The sequence below is a fragment of the Ranitomeya imitator genome, chromosome 1 (assembly GCF_032444005.1).
Source record: "Ranitomeya imitator isolate aRanImi1 chromosome 1, aRanImi1.pri, whole genome shotgun sequence".
Classification (NCBI taxonomy): domain Eukaryota; kingdom Metazoa; phylum Chordata; class Amphibia; order Anura; family Dendrobatidae; genus Ranitomeya; species Ranitomeya imitator.
In genome coordinates this window covers 406,663,761-406,682,643 of record NC_091282.1, presented here as the reverse complement: position 1 = coordinate 406,682,643, position 18,883 = coordinate 406,663,761, and the positions used below count along the sequence as shown (strand labels likewise).

General features: G+C 46.2%; 1 protein-coding gene across 1 annotated transcript in view; it reads right to left on the bottom strand.

Moving 5' to 3' along the window:
* Positions 1-10,679, bottom strand: part of KIF27 (kinesin family member 27) — a 110,550-nt gene extending 99,871 nt beyond the window's left edge. The window contains exons 1-2 of the mRNA XM_069762724.1: positions 10,558-10,679; positions 5,279-5,631 (exon numbers count right to left, since the gene is read on the bottom strand). Coding sequence (XP_069618825.1) covers positions 5,279-5,576 — 298 coding nt within the window. The 5' untranslated portion in view covers positions 5,577-5,631; positions 10,558-10,679. The remainder of the gene's footprint in view (positions 1-5,278; positions 5,632-10,557) is intronic.
* Between the last annotated feature and the right edge of the window lie 8,204 nt (positions 10,680-18,883).

Genomic DNA, 18,883 nt, shown 5'->3' with positions numbered 1-18,883 from the left:
TATAACTCTGGAACGCTTCAACGGATTCCGGTGATTCTGACAATGTTTTCTCGTGACATATTGTACTTCATGATAGTGGTAAAATTTCTTTGATATTTATGAAAAAAATGGAAATTTGGTGAAAATATTGAAAATTTTGCAATTTTCCAACTCTGAATTTTTATGCAATTAAATCACAGAGATATGTCACACAAAATACTTAATAAGTAACATTTCCCACATGTCTACTTTACATCAGCACAATTATGGAACCAAATTTTTTTTTTGTTAGGGAGTTATAAGGGTTAAAAGTTGACCAGCAATTTCTCATTTTTACAACACCATTTTTTTTAGGGACCACATCTCATTTGAAGTTATTTTGAGGGGTCTATATGATAGAAAATACCCAAGTGTGACACCATTCTAAAAACTGCACCCCTCAAGGTGCTCAAAACCACATTCAAGAAGTTTATTAACCCTTCAGGTGTTTCACAGGAATTTTTGGAATGTTTAAATAAAAATGAACATTTAACTTTTTTTTCACAAAAAATTTACTTCAGCTCCAATTTGTTTTATTTTACCAAGGGTAACAGGAGAAAATGGACCCCAAAAGTAGTTGTACAACTTGTCCTGAGTACGCTGATACCCCATATGTGGGGGTAAACCACTGTTTGAGCGCATGGGAGAGCTCGGAAAGGAAGGAGCGTCGTCTGACTTTTCAATGCAAAACTGACAGGAATTGAGATGGGACGCCATGTTGCGTTTGGAGAGCCACTGATGTGCCTAAATATTGACACCCCCCGCAAGTGACACCATTTTGGAAACTAGACCCCCTAAGGAACTTAGCTAGATGTGTGGTGAGCACTTTGACCCACCAAGGGCTTTACAGAAGTTTATAATGCAGAGCCGTAAAAATAAAAAATCATATTTTTTTTACAAAAATTATCTTTTCGCCCCAATTTTTTATTTTCCCAAAGGTAAGAGAAGAAATTGGACCCCAAAAGTTGTTGTACAATTTGTCCTGAGTACGCTGATACCCCATATGTGGGGGTAAACTACTGTTTGGGCGCATGGCAGAGCTCAGAAGGGAGGAGCGCCGTCTCACTTTTCAATGCAAAATTGACTGGAATTGAGATGGGACGCCATGTTGCGTTTAGAGAGCCACTGATGTGCCTAAACATTGAAACCCCCCCACAAGTGACACCATTTTGGAAAGTAGACCCCCTAAGGAACTCATCTAGATGTGTTGTGAGAGCTTTGAACCCCCAAGTGTTTCACTACAGTTTATAACGCAGAGCCGTGAAAATAAAAATTCTTTTTTTCCCACAAAAATTATATTTACCCCCCAGTTTTGTATTTTTCCAAGGGCAACAGTTCAAATTGGACCCCATAAGTTGTTGTCCAATTTGTCCTGAGTACGCTGATACCCCATATGTGGGGGAAACCACCGTTTGAGCGCATGGCGGAGCTCAGAAGGGAAGGAGCGTCATTTGGAATGCAGACTTAGGGTACCGTCACACAGTGGCATTTTGATCGCTACGACGGAACGATTTGTGACGTTCCAGCGATATATCCGTGACGTTCCAGCGATCTCGCTGTGTCTGACACGCTCCTGCGATCAGGGACCCCGCTGAGAATCGTACGTCGTAGCAGATCGTTTGAAACTTTCTTTCGTCGTCTAGTGTCCCGCTGTGGCGGCATGATCGCATGGTGTAACAAAGGTGTGCACGATATTGTATACGATGTGCGCGTAGTAACCAACGGCTTCTACATCGCACATACGTCATGAAATTATCGCTCCAGCGTCGTACATTGCAAAGTGTGACAGCAGTCTACGACGCTGGAGCGATATTGTTACGATGCTGGAGCGTCACGGATCGTGCCGTCGTAGCGATCAAAATGCCACTGTGTGACGGTACCCTGAGATTGGTCTGCAGGCGTCACATTGCGTTTGCAGAGCCCTTAATGTACCTAAACAGTAGAAACCCCCCACAAGTGACCCCATATTGGAAACTAGACCCCCCAAGGAACTTATCTAGATGTGTTCTGAGAACTTTGAACCCCCAAGTGTTTCACTACAGTTTATAACGCAGAGCCGTGAAAATAACAAATCTTTTTTTTTTCCACTAAAATTATTTTTTAGCCCCCAGTTTTGTATTTTCCCAAGGGTAACAGGAGAAATTGGACCCCAAAAGTTGTTACCCAATCAACGTGTCCTGAGTACGCTGATACCCCATATGTTGGGGTAAACCCCTGTTTAGGCGCACGGGAGAGCACGGAAGGGAAGGAGCACTGTTTTACTTTTTCAACGCAGAATTGGCTGGAATTGAGATCTGACGCCATGTCGCGTTTGGAGAGCCCCTGATGTGCCTAAACAGTGGAAACCCCCCAATTATAACTGAAACCCTAATCCAAACACACCCCTAACCCTATTCCCAACGGTAACCCTAACCATACCCCTAACCCTGACACACCCCTAACCCTAATCCCAACCCTATTCCCAACCGTAAATGTAATCCAAACCCTAACCCTAACTTTAGCCCCAACCCTAACCCTAGCCCTTGACCTAACCCTAGCCCTAACCCTAATGGAAAAATGGAAATAAATACATTTTTTTTCCCTAACTAAGGGGGGATGAATGGAGGTTTGATTTACTTTTATAGCGGGTTTTTTAGCGGATTTTTATGATTGGCAGCCATCACACACTGAAAGACGCTTTTTATTGCAAAAAAATATTTTTTGCGTTACCACATTTTAAGAGCTATAATTTTTCCATATTTGGGTCCACAGAGTCATATGAGGTCTTGTTTTTTGCGGGAAGAGTTGACGTTTTTATTGGTAACATTTTCGGGCACGTGACATTTTTTGATCGCTTTTTATTCCGATTTTTGTGAGGCAGAATTAGCAAAAACCAGCTATTCATGAATTTCTTTTGGGGGAGGCGTTTATACCGTTCCGCGTTTGGGAAAATGGATAAAGCAGTTTTATTCTTCAGGTCAGTACGATTACAGCAATACCTCATTTATATCATTTTTTTATGTTTTGGCGCTTTTATACGATAAAAACTATTTTATAGAAAAAATAATTATTTTTGCATCGCTTTATTCTGAGGACTATAACTTTTTTATTTTTTCTTTGATGACGCTGTATGGCGGCTCATTTTTTGCAGGACAAGATGACGTTTTCAGCGGTACCATGGTTATTTATATCCATTTTTTTGATTGCGTGTTATTCCACTTTTTGTTTGGAGGTATGATAATAAAGTGTTGTTTTTTGCCTCGTTTTTTTTTTTTTTTTACGGTGTTCACTGAAGGGGTTAACTAGTGGGACAGTTTTATAGGTCGGGTCATTACGGACGCGGCGACACTAAATATGTGTACTTTTTTTTTATTTAGATAAAGAAATGTATTTATAGAAACAATATATATATATATTTTTTAGGAATTTTTTTTATACACATGTGAATATTTTTTTTTTAGAAGGAACATAAACCAGCTCACCCGTGATTCAGCAACCAAACCTCGGGAGCACGGACCCGCTGTGTCCAGGCGTGCAAGATCCAAAAAATCATGGTCATGATTAAGGGAGCCTAGTCTCCAGAAACGCGTTGAGATTCTTACCCATATGGTTGTGCTGAAGTCTGTATCCTCCATGTTTAAAGTTTGTTAATAAAGAAATCGCTTTCTTACGGACTCGGTGAAGCTGGACATTTCTTTCTTTTTTTTGAATATTTTTTTTACACTATAACATTGCCCCAGGGGGGGGGTCATCATGTTATAGTGTAAGATCACTGATCTGACACTTTGCTGTGCACTGTGTCAGATCAGCGATCTGACATGCACAGCAGTGAGGCTTCCCGGCACCTGCTCTGAGTAGGCGCTGTGAAGCCACCTCCCTCCCTGCAGGACCCGGATGCTGCGGCATTTTGTATCCTGGCCTGCTGCAGGGAGGAAGGAGGTAGGAGACCCTCGGAGCAACGCGATCACATCGCGTTGCTCCGGGGGTCTCAGGAAAGCCCGCAGGGAGCCCCCTCCCTGCACGATGCTTCCCTATACCGCCGGAACACTGCGATTATGTTTGATCGCAGTGTGTCGGGGGTTAATGTGCCGGGGGCGGTCCGTGACAGCTCCTGGCACATAGTGCCGGATGTCAGCTGCGATAGTCAGCTGACACCCGGCCGCAATCGGCCGCGCTCCCCCCGTGAGCGCAGCTGATCGCTCTGGACGTACTATTCCGTCCTTGGAAATTAGGGCCCACCCCACATGGATGAAATAGTACGTCCAATGGCAGAAAGGGGTTAAAGATAGGCACGCAGGCCGCATGCACGCCGAATGCAGAAGTAGGCGGAGCTAGCGGCGGAGGTGCGGCCGAGGGCGGGGCTTCACGGAGGAAGTCCACAGCCGCCCGCAACGCTAATGTGAAACCGGCCTAAGCTGGATCCACACAAAAACTGACCTACTGCAAATCCCATCCCCCATATTAGTTCAATTTATAAGCAGAAAATATTGGGAAAGTGTAGGTGAAATTTGTTGAAACGTCATCTACTTAGCCGATACTGTATTATGCTGCGGATTTTCTGCACGCAAAAAAAAAAAATGTTAGAAATAAGCAATATGTGAATTTAGCCTTAAAGAGATTACTGACCGGAGGACCAGAAAAATGTCTTCCGAGCATGGAGTGATGACATGACTGACCACCAGTGACCTGAGCCCTGTGGCCACTCCTGACCTGCGGAGTGGCCGAGTGAGTATGCAAACAGTATAGCTCCCCTTTAGCACACTTGGCATTTGAGTGGGCAACCACTTTAAGAGGTGATGTCAAAATGTATAGCTACATCCTGTTGTCACCTCTACATATGGTGTCCGACATGCTACAACAGGGCAGATCGCCAAACAAGTCATAACAGATGGTGCCGTTACCATTTACCTTCACAACACCAAAAAAAAAAAAAAGGAGAGAGATGAAGACTGACATTTTACATCGGTTGTGTGTCCTCAATGACACCACGGGTCCCCAACAGACTGCACGTGCCAGCCCAGGAACAGGGAGAATCTCACCAATGTACCTTAGGTAGATCTTATGCTGAAGGTCCACACTATACGTCACTCATTGCCATGCGGAAACATAAGGGGTCACATAAGACCTGGAGTCCATAAGTTGGGTACCCTACAAATGCCAGCGATAGAAATACCTTTTCACCTATGCGCAACTCTTCCTTACTCCTCAATGAATTCTGGTACCTGACATAAACTCGCCAACCCAAAGTAACCTAGAAAACAAGTAAGATCTTTTAACATACCAACATGGCCTCCACCAATTGTATACGTTTTTCCAGATCCAGTTTGTCCATAGGCAAAAACGGTGGCATTGTAGCCTTCAATTAAAGACACCAAAAGTGGTTTAATGCAGGAGTCGTAGACGTCATCTTGGGTGGAGCTTTTCCCAAAGACGTGGTCAAAAGTGAAGACTCTGTCCTTTCCGATGATGATCTGCTGGGTGTTGGGGACAAGTCTCACACATACTTGGTGATTATGAAGAATCTCCTTGGATAACAGAGGACGGATTCGCACTGCCACCTTCACCGGGATTTCATCCATTGTGCTGTCTATGACAAACAATTTCGACGTCTATCCTTCCACCTCATGACATTGTCTGAAAAAAGAACAGACTGTGACAATCTGATACTCTGTAACAGTCAAGGGTGAACAGGCGGAGAGAAATGTACCAAGACCTTCACAAGTAGCCATCCAGGAAATCGGAACATCCAAACTCGGGACTTTTACCATCTGCATGCCCTGTTGTCAGGCCTACATTACCCCATACTCCCTTTCTATAGAATCTATCAAATTACTACAACTATTAGTACGGCAGTGGATATCAGATAGTCCTGTTCTTGAAACCACGTATTTATAATAAAAGTCCACAAAGCACAGATTTGGGGCCACTAAACCACGAGCATCTCGTTATGCCACCGGGGTTCAGCTTTATAAAAACATGCCTTTATAAAAACCATACAATAATATTACTGAGACAGATCCGGAACATGGGTTTTTCGGCAGGGGGTCCATGGACATGGTGTAGATGAGGCTGAAGGACAGGACCCTCGCTTCACTGCCCATGTGTACTGTCACCAGGCTCCATCTGCTCAATGTGCCAATGGACTCATCACTGGGTCGTTTAGGATTCCTTATATTACTAAAGCAGGAATACCCAATTCTAACATGGGCATGTCCACACAAGGCTAAACTCCGGGCAGATAATGACATTCTGAAGGTTTAGTGACTACCTGCCCAAGGGACCTGGATAAAGTGGGCATTTTCTTACTTACCAGTAAATGCATGTATTGGGGACTAAAAATCTTTTTTTCAATTGGGTTTCAATAAAATCTTTGCTCTGTTTGGCTTTTAGGGTTCATGTTAATGTCCGTGCAAACCAATCTTTGCTCGGACCGATTCGCATGAGCCTTTATATGTTCTTGTTTTCGCTTTTATTTATAAGTGCTCACTGATCGATTCTCAGTTAACTCATTCTGAGACCTAGCAAAACAGCAGTGTAAAGCATGGAGGGCATCATGAGATAGGAAGTGGGTTGATCTCGGTGCTGATTCTGTATATTCGAAGTAAAGAATGTGATGTTCTCATCCAGAAAAGCGCTTTTACAAGGGATTCAATCCTTTTCTCAGCAGTGACAGCAGCCGCCGCTCATAAGGGTGTCCTAATGGACAAAGTGAAGCCGCAGGTAATAATTACTCCAAGGTCCGGACTTATGGGCGCATTCAGGGCCCAGCCCCACATCTCTGCATTAGACTGTCATTCAGTAAGTTGTATGTTCACATGTGGCATTTTTAGGAGTATTTTACTGCATGAAAAATGCAGTCTAAAGTCGAAAAACCACAACAAAAATGACGCACTTTTTGATGTGGTTTTTGTTGATGCTAAGTCATTTTGAATGGGAAAAAACTTGAGTAAAAACTGAAAGAATTGAAAATCACAATAGACCAAAAATTACAAAGGTAATAATAACGTGTGAATGAGATTTTCGAAATCATATTCATTTTGGCTCCATTCACCTTACTCGCAGAGATCCATTCACCTGCCCGTAGGGCTCCATTCCCTGCTCGCAGGGTTCGATTCATCTGCCTGTAGGGCTCCATTCACCCGCCCATAAGGCTCCATTCAACCGCCCGTAGGGCTCCATTCACCTTACTCGCAGGGCTCCATTCACCCGCCTGTAGGGTTCCATTCACCTTACTCGCAGGGCTCCATTCACCCGCCTGTAGGGTTCCATTCACCTTACTCGCAGGGCTCCATTCACCCGCCCGTAGGGCTCCATTCACCTTACTCGCAGGGCTCCATTCACCCGCCCGTAGGGTTCCATTCACCTTACTCGCAGGGCTCCATTCACCCGCCCGTAGGGTTCCATTCACCTTACTCGCAGGGCTCCATTCACCCGCCCGTAGGGCTCCATTCACCTTACTCGCAGGGCTCCATTCACCTTACTCGCAGGGCTCCATTCACCCGCCCGTAGGGCTACATTCACCTGACTGTAGGGCTCCATTCCTTGCTCACAGGGCTCGATTCATCTACCTGTAGGGCTCCATTCACCCGCCCATAAGGCTCCATTCACCTTACTCGCAGGGCTCCATTCACCTTACTCGCAGGGCTCCATTCACCTTACTCGCAGGGCTCCATTCACCCGCCCGTAGGGCTACATTCACCTGACTGTAGGGCTCCATTCCTTGCTCACAGGGCTCGATTCATCCGCCTGTAGGGCTCCTCTCACCCGCCCATAAGGCTCCATTCAACCGCCTGTAGGGCTCCATTCACCCACCCGTAGGGCTCCATTCACCTGACTGTAGGGCTCCATTCCCGGCTCACAGGGCTCCAGTCATCCGCCTGTAGGGCTCCATTCGCCCACCCGTAAGGCTCCATTCACCCGCCCGTAGGGCTCCATTCACCCGCCCGTAGGGCTCCATTAACCCGCCCGTAGGGCTCCATTAACCCGCCCGTAGGGCTCCATTCACCCACTCGCAGAACTCCATTCACCCACCCCGTAGGGCTCCATTCACCCGCCCCGTAGGGCTCCATTCACCTGCCTGTAGGGCTCCATTCACCCGCCCGTAGGGCTCCATTCACCTGCCCGTAGGGCTCCATTCACCCGCCCGTAGGGCTCCATTCACCCGCCCGTAGGGCTCCATTCACCCGCCCGCAGGGCTCCATTCACCTGCCCATAGGTAGGGCTACATTCACCCGCCCATAGGGCTCCATTCACCCGCCCACAGGGCTCCATTCACCTGCCCATAGGTAGGGCTACATTCACCCGCCCGTAGGGCTACATTCACCTGACTGTAGGGCTCCATTCCTTGCTCACAGGGCTCGATTCATCCGCCTGTAGGGCTCCTCTCACCCGCCCATAAGGCTCCATTCAACCGCCTGTAGGGCTCCATTCACCCGCCCGTAGGGCTCCATTCACCTGACTGTAGGGCTCCATTCCCGGCTCACAGGGCTCCAGTCATCCGCCTGTAGGGCTCCATTCGCCCACCCGTAAGGCTCCATTCACCCGCCTGTAGGGCTCCATTCACCCGCCCGTAGGGCTCCATTCACCCGCCCGTAGGGCTCCATTAACCCGCCCGTAGGGCTCCATTCACCCACTCGCAGAACTCCATTCACCCGCCCGTAGGGCTCCATTCACCCGCCCCGTAGGGCTCCATTCACCCACCCGTAGGGCTCCATTCACCTGCCTGTAGGGCTCCATTCACCCGCCCGTAGGGCTCCATTCACCCGCCCGTAGGGCTCCATTCACCCGCCCGCAGGGCTCCATTCACCTGCCCATAGGTAGGGCTCCATTCACCCGCCCATAGGGCTCCATTCACCCGCCCGCAGGGCTCCATTCACCTGCCCATAGGTAGGGCTCCATTCACCCGCCCATAGGGCTCCATTCACCTGCCCATAGGTAGGGCTACATTCACCTGCCCGTTCAGACAAATGGAGTGAGTTGTAACATCAGTTCTGCATACAGAAGCAGAGGGGTTACACTGATCATTTGGAGCTGCATCCGGGGTCTTTTTTGGAAACATGCAGGACCTTTTTTTCATTTTAAAAAAATGGACACCAATCCATGCAGCCCATGTGCTTCCATCTAGATTACTGATGCAAAGGATCATTTATTCCTAAAAGGAAATAAACAGAATTTCGTACAGACCCTTAAAGGAGATGTCCCACATAGACAGTACATTTTAATCAATAGATCATGCAATATTAAAAGTTCCACAATTGAATGTGTTAAAAAATGTGCCCCTGCTATGTAATGACTGTGTACGACCGTGCAGTGCTGCTCCAGTTCATGGTCGTCACATACCACAGCTCCTGGCCAGGGAGGAAAGCATTGGTCACTTATAAGATACAGACGAAACACCAGGGAGGTACAACTGCTACTTTCTGCGGTAAAACATTTGTCTGGCCTGTTTTATCACAGGAATGAGTGTTTCTGCTGCCGTCACCAGTCCTCTGAGCTCATCACACATCAAGTGAGTGACATGTAAGCTCAGTGACGGCTAGAGCTCCTATGTTACTGACTTGATTTATGATGAGCTTACATGACTGTTGACGGTGGCAGAACCACTCACTGCTGTGATAAAACAGGCAGGCAAAATGTATCACTGCAGAAAGCAGCAGACACGATGTGAGCCACAACTGTTTCGTCTGTATACTCACTTATCATTTTCGATGTAAGCGTCATCTAAATCCATCTATGTCTATATTTAGGTTTCTTTTTCCCATTATTTTCTAAGCTAGCTTATAGGCCACATTCTCACTATCAGTATTTGGTGCATTTTTTACCTCAGTATCTGTAAGAGAAAACCAGGAGTGGAACAAGTAAAGGAAAAGTATAATAGAAACATATGCACCACTTCTGTATTATCTGTAAAACTCCCGGTCAATAAGAGTAAGGGGGCTCAAGGGAATATTGGACTTGGTTGTAAAAACATGAATTTGTCATTGTGTGAGTATAATTGTTTTTTCTCGGAGTTGCACTAAGGGTTAATGAGAATATCTGAAGACTTGCCAGGTTACTGGGCAGACGTAACGCGCCTGGATACGGCTTTTCCCAAAATTTCTGACTCAGATGATTGGCGGATGCCGCAGGAAGAGCACCTTCAATACGTCTCCCATTGAGAAAAATGGGGGGAAACGTAGACATCTTTTGGGGACAAGAATAACACAATTCGACACAAACGCCACAAAATATAATAGAAAGAACATTTTTTTCCACGGATCGCCTCCATACATATCTGAAGGCAGCGGAAAGTGCTGTACGGAGGAGATCATTGCCCGGGGGTCCGCACACAATCTCGTCTATTATGCCGGAGTCATTCGTGGGGGTCCACAACCCCTGGTGTGAGTGGAGATCTATCAGTACTGCACATGGTGATCGTTCAGGGACTGATCGGCCACCAATGCCAGACTCTGACGTGCCTCACATCTAGGCTTCTCTGTGCTTGGACTCCCATAAAAGAGACTGTAGGGAGGACACCTATAGGAGTGATAGAACAGCGCAGCTATCACGGGCTCCACTCACCGGTCTCACAGGATGGACAATAGCGCTGTTTTCCTCCGGCCGTGATCTCCTGTTCTGTTTCCACTCGTTGTCTTGGAGACGGAGAAGAACGTTACGAACCGCCCGCTCCGCCGCCTGTCTACGGGAGCCTTGTCTGGTCAAAAGTTACAAAAAAGCGAAATCCTAGCGCACATCGCCCCTAGCGGTCATAACGAGGTACTGCTGATACGTGGTAACGATTGAGGAAATAAGCACGCGGGTGATGATTCGTCGGGTGGAGTGGGTATACAGTGTTATACCACGTGTCCTGCCGAAACTGTGCTGAATCTACTATGTGATCATTAGAGAGTGTGTACGAGGTCCTTGGCCTAAGACCCGCGACCACTGAAAAAAATGTCTGTGGGGGCAGCACCCTGGCAAGGTACTAAGCATGCTATGGCTGCCCCCCGGTACCGCACCCCTTGTGCCCAAGCACATGTCAGAGCAGTAAATAACCTTGGAATTATAGTTTGCACTTTTTTTTCCTTATTTTCTCTAGAGTGTTATAAATTAAGCACTAGATGGTGGCCCGATTCTAAAGCATCGGGTATTCTAGAATATGTATGTCCAGTCCACGTAGAATATTGCCCAGCCACGTAGTATATTGCCCAGCCACACAGTATATTGCCCAGCCACGTAGTATATTGCCCAGTCACGTAGTATATTGCCCATCCACATAGTATATTGCCCAGTCACGTAGTATATTGTCCAGTCGCGTAGTATATTGCCCAGCCACGTAGTATATTGCACAGTCCACGTAGTATATTGTCCAGTCACGTAGTATATTGTCCAGTCGCGTAGTATATTGCCCAGCCACGTAGTATATTGCACAGTCCACGTAGTATATTGCCCAGCCACGTAGTATATTGCCCATCCACATAGTATATTGCCCAGTCACGTAGTATATTGTCCAGTCACGTAGTATATTGCCCAGTCGTGTAGTATATTGCCCAGCGACGTAGTATATTGTCCAGTTACATAGTATATTGCACAGCCCACATAGTATATTGTCCAGCCACGTAGTATATTGTCCAGCCACGTAGTATATTGCCCAGTCACGTAGTATATTGCCCAGCCACGTAGTATATTGTCCAGTCACATAGTATATTGCACAGCCCACATAGTATATTGTCCAGCCACGTAGTATATTGTCCAGCCACGTAGTATATTGCCCAGACACGTAGTATATTGCCCAGCCACGTAGTATATTGCCCAGCCACGTAGTATATTGCCCAGCCACGTAGTATATTGCCCATCCACATAGTATATTGCCCAGTCACGTAGTATATTGTCCAGTCACGTAGTATATTGCCCATCCACATAGTATATTGCCCAGCCACGTAGTATATTGCCCAGCCACGTAGTATATTGCCCAGCCACGTAGTATATTGCCCAGCCACGTAGTATATTGCCCAGCCACGTAGTATATTGCCCATCCACATAGTATATTGCCCAGCCACGTAGTATATTGCCCAGTCACGTAGTATATTGCCCATCCACATAGTATATTGCCCAGCCACGTAGTATATTGCCCAGCCACGTAGTATATTGCCCAGCCACGTAGTATATTGCCCAGCCACGTAGTATATTGCCCAGCCACGTAGTATATTGCCCATCCACATAGTATATTGACCAGTCACGTAGTATATTGCCCAGCTACTTAGTATATTGCACAGCCCACATAGTATATTGTCCAGCCACGTAGTATATTGCCCAGACACGTAGTATATTGCCCAGCCACGTAGTATATTGCCCAGCCACGTAGTATATTGCCCAGTCACGTAGTATATTACCCAGCCACGTAGTATATTGCCCAGTCACGTAGTATATTGCCCAGTCACGTAGTATATTGCCCAGTGACGTAGTATATTGCCCAGCCACGTAGTATATTGCCCAGTCACGTAGTATATTGCCCAACCACGTAGTATATTGCCCAGTCACGTAGTATGTCGCCCAGTGACGTAGTATATTGCCCAGCCACGTAGTTTATTGCCCAGTCACGTAGTATATTGCCCAGCCACGTAGTATATTGCCCAGTCACATAGTATATTGCCCAGTCACGTAGTATATTGCCCAGTCACGTAGTATATTGCCCAGCCACGTAGTATATTGCCCAGCCACGTAGTATATTGCCCAGTCACGTAGTATATTGCCCAGTCACGTAGTATATTGCCCAGCCACGTAGTATATTGCCCAGCCACGTAGTATATTGCCCAGTCATGTAGTATATTGCCCAGTCACGTAGTATATTGCACAGCCCACGTAGTATATTGCCCAGCCACGTAGTATATTGCCCAGTCACGAAGTATATTGCCCAACCATGTAGTATATTGCCCAGTCACGTAGTATATTGCCCAGTCACGTAGTATATTGCCCAGTCACGTAGTATATTGCCCAGCCACGTAGTATATTGCCCAGTCACGTAGTATATTGCCCAGCCACGTAGTATATTGCCCAGTCACGTAGTATATTGCCCAGTCACGTAGTATATTGCCCAGTCACGTAGTATATTGCCCAGTCACGTAGTATATTGCCCAGCCACGTAGTATATTGCCCAGCCACGTAGTATATTGCCCAGTCACGTAGTATATTGCCCAGCCACGTAGTATATTGCTCAGTCATGTAGTATATTGCCCAGTCACGTAGTATATTGCACAGCCCACGTAGTATATTGCCCAGCCACGTAGTATATTGCCCAGCCACGTAGTATATTGCCCAGTCACGAAGTATATTGCCCAACCACGTAGTATATTGCCCATCCACGTAGTATATTGCCCAGTCATGTAGTATATTGCCCAGCCACGTAGTATATTGCCCAGCCACGTAGTATATTGCCCAGTGACGTAGTATATTGTCCAGTGACGTAGTATATTGCCCAGTCACGTAGTGTATTGCCCAGTCACGTAGTATATTGCCCAGCCACGTAGTATATTGCCCAGTCACGTAGTATATTGCCCAGCCACGTAGTATATTGCACAGTCACGTAATATACAGCACAGCCACGTAGTATATTGCCCAGCCACGTAGTATATTGCCCAGCCACATAGTATATTGCCCAGCCACATAGTATATTGCCCAGCCACGTAGTATATTGCACAGCCACGTAGTATATTGCCCAGTCACGAAGTATATTGCCCAACCACGTAGTATATTGCCCAGTCACGTAGTATATTGCACAGCCCACGTAGTATATTGCCCAGCCACGTAGTATATTGCCCAGTCACGAAGTATATTGCCCAACCACGTAGTATATTGCCCAGCCACGTAGTACATTGCCCAGTCACGTAGTATATTGCCCAGCCACGTAGTATATTGCCCAGTCACGTAGTATATTGCTCAGTCACGTAGTATATTGCCCAGCCACGTAGTATATTGCCCAGTCACGTAGTATATTGCCACCATCCGCGTGTCCAGCAGGTTCCATTATGTCACTCGATCACACCTAAGCGGAGCCTCAATCCACACAAGTCAAAGCAGAGCATTGTGGGAACAGGGAGAGGTATTTATTTTGTCAGTCAGTACTTATAGGGGCATCATACAGTGTGTGGAACTGTGGTTGCATCGTACTGTGTGGGGGGCTATGGGGCGCTCATATGGTGCATGTGGAGGGGAGCATGGGCATTCATACTCTGTGTGGGGGCTATGGGGCGCTCATATTGTGTGTGTGCGGGGCTATGTGGCGCTCATATGGTGCATGTGGAGGGGAGCATGGGCACTCATACTGTGTATGGGGGCTATGGGGCGCTCATACTGTGTATGGGGGCTATGGGGCACTCATACTGTGTATGGGGGCTATGGGGCACTCATATTGTGTGTGTGTGTGTGTGTGCTGGCTGTGGAGCACTCATACTGTGTGTGTGGAGGGGGTGCATGGGGCGCTCATACTGTGTGTGGGGGCTATGGGGCGCTCATACTGTGTGTGGGGGCTATGGGGCGCTCATACTGTGTGTGGGGGCTATGGGGTGCTCATATTGTGTGTGTGTGCTGGCTGTGGAGCACTCATACTGTGTGTGTGGAGGGGGTGCATGGGGCACTCATACTGTGTGTGTGGGGGCTATGGGGCACTCATACTGTGTGTGTGCGGGGCTATGGGGCGCTCATATTGTGTGTGTGTGCTGGCTGTGGAGCACTCATACTGTGTGTGTGGAGGGGGTGCATGGGGCACTCATACTGTGTGTGTAGGGGCTATGGGGCACTCATACTTTGTGTGGGGGCTATGGGGTGCTCATATTGTGTGTGTGTGCTGGCTGTGGAGCACTCATACTGTGTGTGTGGAGGGGGTGCATGGGGCGCTCATACTGTGTGTGAGCGGGGGTTGTGGTGGCTGTTGCGAATTCTGTTGGCAAGCTCCCTCCTGTGGTCATGAATGGTACTTCGGCTGGTTCTGTCCATGGGCTTCCTCTGGTGGTTGTGAGTGGAGCTGCGGCTTCTGAGTTTCCTTCCACAGGTGACAAGGTTAATTCGTTAGCTGGCTGCTCTATTTAACTCCACTTAGATCATTGCTCCATGCCACCTGTCAATGTTCCAGTATTGGTCTAGTTCTCTCCTGGATCGTTCTTGTGACCTGTCTTCCCAGCAGAAGCTAAGTTCCTGCTTGTTTTTCTCTGGTTTGCTATTTTTCTGTCCAGCTTGCTATTTTGATTTTGTCTTGCTTGCTGGAAGCTCTGGGACGCAGAGGGAGCGCCTCCGCACCGTGAGTCGGTGCGGAGGGTCTTTTTGCGCCCTCTGCGTGGTCTTTTTGTAGTTTTTTGTGCTGACCGCAAAGTTACCTTTCCTATCCTCTGTCTGTTCAGTAAGTCGGGCCTCACTTTGCTAAATCTATTTCATCTCTGTGTTTGTAATTTTCATCTTTCCTCACAGTCATTATATGTGGGGGGCTGCCTTTTCCTTTGGGGAATTTCTCTGAGGCAAGGTAGGCTTTATTTTTCTATCTCTAGGGCTAGCTAGTTTCTTAGACTGTGTCAAGTTGCATAGGGAGTGTTAGGAGCAATCCACGGCTATTTCTAGTGTGTGTGATAGGATTAGGGATTGCGGTCAGCAGAGTTCCCACGTCTCAGAGCTCGTCCTATATTATTAGTAACTATCAGGTCATTCCGTGTGCTCTTAACCATCAGGTCCATTATTGTCCTTACCACCAGGTCATAACAGGTGGCATCTTACTGTGTGGCTAACAGGGCCACTTCTAGCTCCAAAGCAGGTGGAATAGTGCATAATCACGAGCTATTGACTGCACATGGCCCAAGTTCTTGCACAGGGGCCTTATTATGTCTGTTTCTGAACCTGTATACTTATTATACAGTATAGCCTTAAAGGGGTTGTTCCATTTCAATTAAATTTCTTCCTCGGCTGACATCTGATATAAAATAAAACAGTAGATGACTACACAAAAGAGTAAATGACTACAGACAAAACATAAAAGTATATTAAAAGGTATAGGTTTTATTAATCCATACAATTAAAATATATTAAAATGGTGGGGAGCAATGCACAGAAAAATTGAAGTTCACAATAAATGTACACATATGATGTACAGTGGGGCAAAAAAGTATTTAGTCAGTCAGCAATAGTGCAAGTTCCACCACTTAAAAAGATGAGAGGCGTCTGTAATTTACATCATAGGTAGACCTCAACTATGGGAGACAAACTGAGAAAAAAAATCCAGAAAATCACATTGTCTGTTTTTTTTATCATTTTTTTTGCATATTATGGTGGAAAATAAGTATTTGGTCAGAAACAAACAATCAAGATTTCTGGCTCTCACAGACCTGTAACTTCTTCTTTAAGAGTCTCCTCTTTCCTCCACTCATTACCTGTAGTAATGGCACCTGTTTAAACTTGTTATCAGTATAAAAAGACACCTGTGCACACCCTCAAACAGTCTGACTCCAAACTCCACTATGGTGAAGACCAAAGAGCTGTCAAAGGACACCAGAAACAAAATTGTAGCCCTGCACCAGGCTGGGAAGACTGAATCTGCAATAGCCAACCAGCTTGGAGTGAAGAAATCAACAGTGGGAGCAATAATTAGAAAATGGAAGACAAACAAGACCACTGATAATCTCCCTCGATCTGGGGCTCCATGCAAAATCCCACCCCGTGGGGTCAGAATGATCACAAGAACGGTGAGCAAAAATCCCAGAACCACGCGGGGGGACCTAGTGAATGAACTGCAGAGAGCTGGGACCAATGTAACAAGGCCTACCATAAGTAACACACTACGCCACCATGGACTCAGATCCTGCAGTGCCAGACGTGTCCCACTGCTTAAGCCAGTACATGTCCGGGCCCGTCTGAAGTTTGCTAGAGAGCATTTGGATGATCCAGAGGAGTTTTGGGAGAATGTCCTATGGTCTGATGAAACCAAACTGGAACTGTTTGGTACAAACACAACTTGTCATGTTTGGAGGAAAAAGAATACTGAGTTGCATCCATCAAACACCATACCTACTGTAAAGCATGGTGGTGGAAACATCATGCTTTGGGACTGTTTCTCTGCAAAGGGGCCAGGACGACTGATCCGGGTACATGAAAGAATGAATGGGGCCATGTATCGTGAGATTTTGATTGCAAACCTCCTTCCATCAGCAAGGGCATTGAAGATGAAACGTGGCTGGGTCTTTCAACATGACAATGATCCAAAGCACACCGCCAGGGCAACGAAGGAGTGGCTTCGTAAGAAGCATTTCAAGGTCCTGGAGTGGCCTAGCCAGTCTCCAGATCTCAACCCTATATAAAACCTTTGGAGGGAGTTGAAAGTCCGTGTTGCCAAGCGAAAAGCCAAAAACATCACTGCTCTAGAGGAGATCTGCATGGAGGAATGGGCCAACATACCAACAACAGTGTGTGGCAACCTTGTGAAGACTTACAGAAAACGTTTGACCTCTGTTATTGCCAACAAAGGATATATTACAAAGTATTGAGATGATTGTTTGTTTCTGACCAAATACTTATTTTCCACCATAATATGCAAATAAAATGATAAAAAAACAGACAATGTGATTTTCTGGATTTTTTTTTCTCAGTTTGTCTCCCATAGTTGAGGTCTACTTATGATGTAAATTACAGACGCCTCTCATCTTTTTAAGTGGTGGAACTTGCACTATTGCTGACTGACTAAATACTTTTTTGCCCCACTGTATATGTGGGAGGGGTTAATGGCCGTGTTCTCATTACACCAGTTACCTATAAAATGAAATGTAGCATACATCTATCAAATAGACCAATAAATGTATAAATTCAGTTGTGCTCAAAAGTTTACATACCCCGGCAGAATGTTTGCTTTCTTGGCCTTTTTTCAGAGAATATGAATGATAACACCAAAACTTTTTCTCCACTTATGGTTAGTGGTTGGGTGAAGCCATTTATTGCCAAACTACTGTGTTTTCTCTTTTTAAATGATAATGACAAGCCAAAATATCCAAATGACCCTGATCAAAAGTTCACATAACCCATTTCTTAATACCGTATATTTCCCCTTCTAACATCAATGACAGTTTGAAGTTTTTTGTGGTGGTTGTGGATGAGGTTCTTTATTTGCTCAGATGGTGAAGCTGACCACTCTTCTTGGCAAAATTCCAATTCCTGTAAATTCCTGGGCTGTCTAGCAAGAACTGCGTGCTTGAGCTCTCCCCAGAGTGGTTCAATGACATTGAGGTCAGGAGACTGAGTGTTATGATCAGGTGGCCTTGGAGCAGCATGAAATGACCTTCGCTGGAGCAGTGGTAACTATACTGACCGCAAACCCTGATCCTATCAGTGCAACTAGAAGTAGCCGTGGGGTGTGCCTAACCAGACCTAGACACCTCGACACAGCCGGAGAACTAAATATCCCTAAAGATGGAAATAGGAAAACTCTCTTGCCTCAGAGTAGACCCCCAAAGGATAGACAGCCCCCCACAAATAATGACTGTGAGTAGGAGAGGAAAAGACACACGCAGACTGAAAACAGGGATAAGCAAAGGAGGCCACTACTACCTAGATAGGAAAGGAAAGTACGGTCAGCATAAAACACTACAAAATATCCACAGCAGAAATATACAAAAACTCCACCACCTAACTAAAGATGTGGAGAGTATATCTGCGACTCCAGCAAATCCAACTAGACTGAGAAAAACATCAGGCACAGTCTAGCAGGAACAAAATAGAAACAAGATAGCACAGAAAATAAACACACAGCAGTGTGTCTAAAACAAAATGAAGCAAACGCTTATCTTTGCTGAATTGGCAGCAAGCAGGAGAGGCCAGGCAGGACCAACACTTCCAAAGGAACATTGACAACTAGTAGGGAATAATGAGTCCTGCAAAGCTA